Source organism: Ixodes scapularis, unplaced genomic scaffold, assembly GCF_016920785.2.
Source record: "Ixodes scapularis isolate PalLabHiFi unplaced genomic scaffold, ASM1692078v2 PGA_scaffold10__122_contigs__length_95168666, whole genome shotgun sequence".
Taxonomy (NCBI): Eukaryota; Metazoa; Arthropoda; class Arachnida; order Ixodida; family Ixodidae; genus Ixodes; species Ixodes scapularis.
In genome coordinates this window covers 89,715,040-89,724,934 of record NW_024609836.1, presented here as the reverse complement: position 1 = coordinate 89,724,934, position 9,895 = coordinate 89,715,040, and the positions used below count along the sequence as shown (strand labels likewise).

At 45.6% G+C, this 9,895-nt stretch overlaps 1 protein-coding gene across 1 annotated transcript; it reads left to right on the top strand.

Annotated features, from left to right (window-relative positions):
* The first annotated feature begins 1,146 nt into the window (after positions 1-1,146).
* On the top strand, positions 1,147-8,591 carry LOC121045667. Its single transcript, XM_040498724.2, has 3 exons — positions 1,147-1,313; positions 5,512-5,709; positions 8,426-8,591. The coding sequence occupies exons 1-3, from the start codon at positions 1,159-1,161 to the stop codon at positions 8,589-8,591; spliced, it is 519 nt and encodes a 172-aa protein (XP_040354658.2). The 5' UTR covers positions 1,147-1,158.
* The last annotated feature ends 1,304 nt before the right edge of the window (positions 8,592-9,895 follow it).

The following is a 9,895-nucleotide window of genomic DNA, read 5'->3' as shown; positions in this document are numbered from 1 at the left end:
TAACAAGATTAGACAGCCAAGGAGGTCTTTCAGTTTCCCGGCTCCATTGCGAGCTTCCTAAATTCGATAACTCTTTGGTGAGGTTGGTGAGCTTCGAGCGTGCACTCGCAGCACGGCGGAAGGCAACGAGTGCGTGATGGAGGCCGGGCATTCTAAAGAGACACCCTGCCGTTGCTCTCTCAGTAACTATAGCGTGCAACTTTTTTTTTATAAAGCTGAAACGTACGAAGTTTCTGACCATCATTATTCAATAATGAGCCGCTTAAACAGTCATTGCGGGTTTACGGGTTTTAAACAACACTATTGTCTCTTGGTTTGGCCTGCGCGCATTGGTGCCTGTAGGCAGGACCGGCCCAGGCCGACCTCGGCGGTCGCCCAGAGCGCCACCAAAAGAGGGGTGCCACCGCGCTCCCCTTTTGCATTTTTTTTTGTTAGCTTTCATTCATTCACTCATTTATTTGAACATGGCGCCCGACACGACGTCATATGTTCGATCGCCGTTCGTTATTGGAATGCGGTTCTCGTCTGACAAAACGCTCGGTTTGAGCCACTACTCACATACTAACAACGGGATGTCGTACTTAGTACAGGGTGTCACAAAAGAAAATTTACAGTTTTTTTTTTTTTTACCACAAAAATAAACTAGGCATTGCTGAACGCTCATTCTCCGCCCGAAGGTAGTGTTAGATGTCACAACCAGATGCCAAAGTTTCAGCCCGATCCGTTGCCTTATTCACAAGTTACAAGTGATTTTCTGAACATTCCAATGGAAAAATGGAGCCCATTTTTGCCCGTTTTCGGTTTCTGGCGCCATAGAGCCCCATGTATTTTAAAACTCCGTCAGCCGCCATTTTCCCATTGACCTTTTCAGAAAATCACTTATAACTTTTGATTAAGGATCGGGCTGAAGCTTTGGCATCTGGTTGTGACCTCTAGCACTACCTTTGGGCGGAGAATGAGCGTTCGGCGATGCCTAATTTCTTTTTGCAGTAAAAAAAAACTGTACATTTTTTTTCGTGACACCCTGTAGATAGGAACGTATAAGAACGAAGGTGGGGGAACGGCCGGAGTTAGCCCAGGGCGCTTGATGGTGTAGGGCCGGCCCTGCCTGTTCGTCTGTGCTCGCAGATGCGAAAAGCACTGCCCCTGCTCGGTCGGATGCTGAAGCCCGCCATGCGGTCGGCGCTGGCCTCGCTGAGCAACTACGTGGGTTACAACGCCCTGGGTGCCCTGGCGGTGCTCGTAAGCACCTTCGCCGCCGCCTTCTACTGGTTCCCGGGTGTGCTCAACTACGTCGGACTCCAGCCAGGTGGGTGGGCGAGGCTTTCTCAAACGGCATCGTAAACTTCGGTTTAAGTCTACGCTCATTCCACGTGGGCCCACCGACAACACTATAGATACCAACCAACTCCACCGGGAGTGGGCACTGCGCGCGCGCAGAAACCAGACTAGCGTAAAGTGAAGCGTCTGCACATTCCCCGTGCCGACAGCAGCCGCATCGCAGCGACGTGACGTCAGTGCAGGTGGGCAAATGTGTTCGTAAACAAACAGATTGGCCCATTTGAGTCGTTAGCACTGCGTGAATGAACCGGTTCTTCGAAGGGAACGGCGCTTGCGAGAGCTGCGCGAGCGCTTGCTATAACATCACTATCAGCATAACATGACGCTGCAGAGATATCAGTATGTCTTCTTGACATCGCACAACGTTGCCTACGCCGGCACACACCGTGACTGCTGGAGTGACTGGCTCTCGTTTGAGAAACACATATGCTGTCCCTAAACGGAGAAGTTGTTTTGAGTATAGTTAATTGTGTTGCCACGGATCTTGCTTTAGTATGAGATTAGTGTTGTAGCTTTGTATATTCAACCGGATGATATGTCCTCCAAGACTAGTCTTCTGCTATAGCGGGTTGTCCGGGACCTCCCACGAATGTTACCGGTCGTGGATGAAGTTTTCATAAACCTGACAGCGGAAACTAGCGCGTGACTGGATCGCTCCTTGGTTCTGAGCCACTCTTCTAGTGGCAGTCGAGTGGCCCAGTGTGACCGTGACTAGCAGCTTCCGGCCCTACCCGTACCTCGACGTGGCTGTCAACGTGACCTTCGGCCGCAGCAACAGCGTACCTGCAACGCTCTCCAGGCGCATTGATGGTTAGTCACGGACCGAACCTACACTGAAATCCCGAATGAACGCCCACCCCCACTAAAATCATAGAGAGACCGAAAGAAGGATTGTTTATTTACAAACACGAAGAGGTTAACCTTCATTGAGAGCTGGTGTGCCACTTCGCGAAAAGTGGAAAAGGGAGTAGGGCTGGCGACTAAAAATAACAAAAGAGGGAAGGGCTAAAGGAGAAGATATAAAACAAAATAAAACGAAATACGCAAATTTTACACCAAAATTTAGAGTAACTTCAATGAACGAGTATCAAAGCGATCATTATTGAGTGCTTTAATGGCCTTCTGTCCTTCCTGAAATATATACTCCATGGGTGATTTCATTTCAAATTGTGCTGAAAAAGGGGGTGACGTCTTATAATCTTATGAAAAAAATAAATGCTGGCCATATTCTTCACCAGGACGGAAGTGAAAACCGGTTTTGCGTCATCTTTTTAATTCTTATTTGGGATCTTCGTCAGGCACCCGAAGTACGCGACAAATACAGCAAATAACCTTTTTACGTGGCTTTTTAGACTACAATTAAAGTGTTAACTGTCCATGAAAGTGTGTTCTTCCTTTTATTTATTTCTGTAAAATATCCAGCACCCTTTTGACGATAACTTACAGGGTTTGGACGATCACAACTTTTGCTACATTTAATTTTAAATCATATATTTTATATGAAATTAATTTTTATACAACAAGTACAATATCGTTCTAGTTCAATAAAGTCGTTTCACCGATAAGCTCATTTGAATACGAAAGAAAGCTCTAAAAGTACAAATTTTAATATAGACTTTCTCAAAAAGGTCATATCTAAGTGTCTGTTGTTGTTTTCCGTGCGAGAGCCATAGGAAAGGTCTAAAAGATCCAATAACATCAGATAATAATTTTATGTGTATGTTTATACAGCCGGAAGTTAGTCTGCCTCAGTGGGCGTCTGGTGTCTCAGCTGTAGATGAGCAATATAGCCAGTGCGGTACAACCGCTAGCCTGGGGTCTTTAACGTACATCACGCAGTAGTGATACACGACCGCTCGCCGGTACGATGCTCATCCAGAATGAAACAGGCAAGGGTGGGGAATGAACCCAGGATCCTGGGTTCTGCAGCGCGAGTTTCCGCTCCACGTGCTCCGAGCTGGGGTGCGCTAGCCCACTCGGCTACCTAAATAAAATACTAAATAAGTTACACTTCAGAGTAACTACACTTTCAGCCATCTTGGTGCTAAATATCATGGTTGCCAGTTATCTGAAGCTTTATCTAAAATCGCAAGAAACTTTTTTTTTTCAGTTTTTCAGAAATGTTAGAGCAAAAGACAGAGCAAAACTATATACAGTACAAACTTTATTCTCACCACAGATACATGTGGTGAATGGGAGGCCGGAGAAAAAAGCTGCAGAAATGCAGCTTGACGAGCTCCGGAATCCGCACTCAGCAGCTACGACGGAGTAAAACGAATACATAAATAAAACGAGTTCAAAAATAAACAATACAAATACAGTGCGCACGTAAAAGATACATTCCTAAATATTAAAAAAAAAAAAATTAAGTATACTGCTGCTTGACATTTTCACGACATCTATATTTTATCACAATATTCATTCAACAAAAAAGGTAAAGCATAACGCATTTTCTGTTTACCATAATTTGTCCTGCATTTTGGAATTAGCCAACGCTGGTGATGTCTAGACGGGTAATTATTTTCTTTTTGTTTTAATTCAGATAACCGAAGAATTGTACTACAACGCCCACATGTCGTATTTTTATAAGCTGTTGTTAAACGATGGTTATACATTTGCTGTATGTTCAGGATTTTGTATGATTAAAACAGTGATTCGGTGGGATTAATCTAGGAAACATCTGCTTTTATTCGTATCACTTTTTTTGTAGTAAATGTATCATATTTGAATTTGAATGAGACGTATTTTCCCAGACGAGATTGCAGTAACTCAAATGTGAATAAAACAATTAATTATATAAAACTCTTTTTACGCTTTTTAGTAGAACATGCCGGTGTTTGTTCATAATTCCTACATCACACCACCTGAGGTTCCTACAACCGTCTCTAAAGCTTACGTCTGCCCTCCTCTGATCACCACGATGGCAGCGCCCACTAGGAGACCGGGGAATGGAGTGCCCTGTGCCACTAAACAAGCTACGCTTCAGAGTAACGACTCTCGCCCATATTAGCTTAAAATTATGGTAGCCAGTTATCAGAAGGTTTAGCTGAAATCACAGGAAACGCTTTTCCGTCCTCCACAAATGTTTAAACAGATCGCGACAGATAAAAGCAATATGACTTCAGCTTCCTAACACCGAATATAATGCTGAGGAAGTCACACTTTTGAATCATGTCGATCGGCAGTTGCGTCTGCTCAGAGCAAGTACCAAAATGGCGACGCCCACAATAATGTCGGCAAACAGAGTGCTGATACTATAAGCGCAGCTCATTTAGTGACTCTAGGAGTGCCGATACTCTATGCGTAGCTCATTTAGAGGCTCTAGTTAGTACATGAATCCGTGCATTCGAAAATACGATATTTGAAGTTCTATGACGCAGAAATGGTTTCAATTTCGTAAAAAATTTGCCCAGCCTATTTTTTTTTTTTTTTTTGTCTTTTGAGACATGATTTTTTTTTTTCTTGCACGATTTGAAATGAAATCTCCCATATATAGACTCAATGCACGGCACTAGGAAGGCGTCAGCACATATTACAAATAACGACCGTTTTTGTTGATTTCCCAGTCCATCCTTGGTGGCCTTGTTTTGTTCACCGGCTGAAGTCGAAAGGCGTATAGACTTTTCCAGCGCTCATCGCCCGGGCGAAAAATACTGAGTCGCTGAGCAGTGGACGCATGCGCAGCGTCTGATATACCACGCAACAGAGCTACATCGCATGTTCAGAAGGCGTTCCACAGCCCAGCAACAAAGATGGCAACGCGCAGAAGGCGATTTTTGAAAGGTCCTTATGTAAATCTGAGCGATTTCAATGTCTCGATCATGTTTTATGCTTGAGCCCTGCATTAGTGTTTTTCTTTGCAATAAGTATTATCTGCGACTACATAAAATATGTTTGATGAAAGGAAAGATGTGAGGTGGGTGATCTTTGGGGGGTGGGCGTTCGTTCGGGATCTTACGGTACGTCGATCCCGAAACAGGCCCGCAGGCTCATTGGCGGACATAATGCGAAATCTGCAACGTTGTAAAATACTGAGCATGACGCTCCGAATGAATCTTCAAAAACCATTGGGGCGGCGACTTGCACTACATGACGTAAGTCGATGCATTGCGCTACTTAACCTGTAGCGTTTTCTTCTTCTTTCTTTGCCATTTTGTGTCCAGCGTTCAGCAATCGTACGGAGGACAGCATCATGGCGCAGTTCGACAGCATCCTGCGCCGCTACAACGTGGACAGCGACGCCTGTCTCAAGGTGGCCATGTGCTCGGTCGGGCGTCTTGGCGGGGGAGCGGCGGCGGCGGAACAGAGCAGCGCCAAGAAGGAGCGGCGGCAGGCCGGACCCATCGAGGTCTTCGACAGCATGCTCAGGTGAGAGATCACCTTACGATGAACCACAAAGGACGCGACGAGACATCAAAGACTATCCAATGACGTGTGAGTGTCACGTTACCTTTACGAGGGCGCAGCCAGGTGTTGACCTACAGAATCGTCTTCTGCCGGGCAGAACACCGATCCTGATGTCCTTCTCTCCATTCCCTCTCGCACTCTCCTCTCCCCACAGGAGCGCGTCTGTCTGATACTCCCTGCAGAAAAAGGGAGGGTCTCCCTCTTCTTGAATGGAAAGGAGGAATTGAGGGGGAACTTCCCCCACTCTGGCTGCTTTCAAATGATACGTTCACAGTGCTGGCTTGGATTATTTTCTGTTGCGGCTAAAGATGCCGAAAACTTTTTACGAACCTGAGGTTCGAAGCTCGAACCAAGGGGTTGAAAAGATTCGCAAAGTTTCGCAACGTTGCATTTATTACATAAAAAATGTGGACGATTTTCGAACTTTAGATATTTTGGCGCTGCGAAATTTGATTGTTTTCGAACTTCCGATTTTTCGCGCTAAGGTGATTTGACTTTTTTTTTTTTTTTTTTTTAATTACGCTAAGAAATTCGGCAATTTTTTTAACTTTCGAACCTGCTGAGTTCGAGAGTTCGACGAACTTCTCACTTCTGAACAAAAGTTCGACAAAGTTCGAGCCAAGTTCAACCCCATAGTTTCTATTCAACAAATATAAATAACAGATGATGTCAGTGTGTGTGAATTGTGGACATAGCACTCAGAGTCTTACTTAGTTGATCGTGCCGCGAATGACGCGCTTGTAAAGCGCTGAACGCATTCCTAGGTCACCTTCGGGTGGCCAATTTGCATCCCAAGGCCACCCCAAGGTGGCCTTTGGGGTGGCCTGTCGACTTCCGCACAGAGCCTCTCCCGCGCACAACTCCGCAGTTGCACCGAGGTAACCATGTGGGCCCACATATCCCTGATCTGCAGGCTTGAAATTCAACCGATCCTTCATAGCTTTATTTGTTTTTGAACGCAAGTCCCTCGATTTCCTCGTGTCAAGGAAAGACGTACGCAGAAACGGCGACGCCGATGCGCTACAGCGAACGCTGAATCGGCGCTTACCTTATTATGATTTGTGACCGGCTGCATTTTAGAGCGGCCAATATCTCCATTCATCGAAGAAGCAAGCCTCCAGGCAGTGGCAATATGGTTAGCCTGATAACAACCGGACTTGGCCTGATCAGCTGTATTAGGCCGGGTGGTCCCATAATTTAGTCTGGTTGCATTTTCCTCAACCTTGACTTGTGCCGGGTGCTGTGCCGTGTTCAGTGTTTTCTCCATGCCACGGGTCATCCGGCCAAGAAAAGAAGAAAAAAAAAAAAACGCCAGAGCAATTAAAAATTTTCGGGAAGCCTGGATGCCTTCATGTGAATGTGCTGTCCTGACTCCTGCATATTTAGTTGTCTTATGCCAGCATTGCATTCAGGCGGCGTCTGATCAGATTTCTACTAGTTTGCAAATAAATAGGATTCCCACTTATTTGCGAACTAGTAGCAATCTTATCAGACGTCGCCTAAGTGCAATGCTGGCATAAGGCAACTAAATATGCAGGAGCAGGAAGTACGTTCACTTCGACCGCCTCAGGACTTCTCGATGAACCCCAACCAGTTCAACGCTTGTTGTATAAGTTACGACAAATGACACTCCGTTCCGCAGCACTGAGAAGGAAGGAGTATATTCTAAGTTGGTAAGATGAATTTATGAAAATCTAGTTTGAAACGGCGGAATTCGATCTCCATCCGTGAAATTCAAACTTGGAACTTAAAATCAAAACTTTCGAACTTTTCGACCTTCTACCTTGAAAAAATTCGAAATATCGAATTTTTGGAACGATCCGTCAAAATACTCGAAACCTTCAAAGTCGAGCTTTCGGAAACCTTAAAAATTTCGAATTATTTGAATTCGAACCTCAGAGGGTTCTAAAGTTGCAAACTTTCCAAATTCAAACCTTAATGAGGCTTGAAAATTTGGAACCTTTCTAACTCGAACTTCGGGAGGTACGCAGCATACCTAGTTGCGGCCCATCGCGTAAAATAAAACGTAGTATAAAAACAAAAACAAAGAAACGCATTTTTTTAAAGCAAGCACATGTATGGTCGCAGAAATGACAAAAACGGTTATATTTTTATGACAACGTTGTGTGTCTTATCAGAGCTGCAGAAGGTTTTCTTAAAGAGCTGAAGTGAGTTGCATTTAACTTTTAAAGTTACCCAAGAAGTACGATGACCTTTTTTTGTGAACGAACCTTGATAAAAATAAGCGTTGTGTTGTGTTCGTCCCTTCTGTGTTCCTGACTCTCGGGTTTTATTACCATAACGCGAATAACGCTCTTTTGTCAATAGTTCGTTATTTAAAATGAAAATGAAGCAGCCTCTTTTCAGGACCACAATTCTCACGTAATTTATTCAAAATTCCGTCCATCGTGTTTTTACTGCCTTTCTCATTTTGCCACCGTGACCTCAAAATTCTCAGTTTTCTTTTTTTCGGATAAATCCGAATTGACAAAAATTTTACCGGCAAGTGTTTTCGAAGTTTTTTTTTTTTTTCTTTCTTAAAACACGGAATTCTTTTGTTTTCCGACGCCACTGTGGGCTTGTCCCGGTTTTTCCCCATGACACCCCCCAAACTCCCTAACCACAACATCATTGTGCACGATACGTGGAAATCCATACGTTTTCCATCCATCCGCAGCTTGACCTTCATGGACGAAGTCTTGCTCAGCAAGGGCCTCCGCGGCGCCAGGCAGGTGGGCGAGGCCGGGGGCGACTGCGACTCCTTCAACAAGGGGGACCGCTGCCCTTTCAACGCGGCCGCCTGGAAAGTGCTGCTGGCCACGCTCAATAGGTCCCTCACCTAGACCGTTGCCCCCTGAAGGTCCCGCACGTAAACACATCGAAAGAGATGGCCGCCAGACATAATAAACATTTTTAAGTTACTCCATGTGCAATGCATGCTTCCACAAAGAACCTCCTGGTATATACTTCGTTTCACCATAACTTGGTAAAGAGCGAACACTGCGGTCCCTTCGAGCCAATCAGAGCGGTGGAGGAGAAGCACGTGACAATCCTTACCGAAGGTACAGGGGCTAGAACGTAACCCCAGAAGAAGGAAGAGAGGGGAAAAAAGGAACTCTCTTCTTACCCAGATCCTCGGGTAAGAGGAGAGTTCCCCCCTTGGGAGATTACCCCGTCACTCAAAATTCCTTCAAAAGCGGCTTTCCTCTGTCTCTCACGCGGCTGTGGCCACACTGTGCGCAACAAATGAGATGACGCATGGTCACGCGTCTCCTCCCGACGTGCTGATTGGCTCAATGGGACCGTAGCCTTCGCCGTTTGCCAAGTCGTCACGGTGAGACAGTCCGGATGTTGGCTCGTCGGCTTGACGAGGTGGCAGGTTTGAGCTACTGAACTGTCTTCGTCACACTCTCGACCTGTTATTTCTTGCACAAGCATTGGAATGGTCCACAGCCCGTTCCAGAAAAAGGCTTACGGTCGGCGCCATCTAAGGGGTGATGGAATAATTTTCGTATCTTCAGTGAATACCGCTCAGAATTGTTCGTCGATGTTCATAACCTGCGAAATGCACGTTAGCTTTTCTCTTCGTGCAGGAGCAATCTAAAAAAAAAAACTAAAAACAGACAAAAACGAGCATAGTTTACCCAGAGAGTTTACCGCCTCAGCTCGCCGCCAGGACAAGAGATAGCACGCCCTGATTGGGCTCGGTTCATACTTGACCTTAACAAAATGGCGCAAGCTGAGCAAGGACGAAGAGACACACATGCGACAGGACATGGACACATATGACAGCGCCAGTCCTGTAGTATGTGTGGCTCTTTGTCCTTGTTCCGTTTGGGCTATTTTCTTTTAAATATCGAACAATAATGGACTAGAAGGGGGGGGGGGGGGGGGGGGGGCGATCGCTTGCTTCTCCCAGCAGCTGAGAGTTATCCCATGCTTCATAAGTGACTAGAGATGTCGCGAACAGGCAGAGGTTCGAGTTTGAAAAGGTTCGACTTTTTCGAACTTCTAACACGAAGTGCGACAAAGCTTCGTCAGAAGTTCGACTTTTGTGCGCATGCGCGAAAATTTAAAAACGAGCTGACGCCACTTGGCGGAGGTTAAGTGCAGCATTCGTTGACGTCAACGAACAAATGAAAGCATT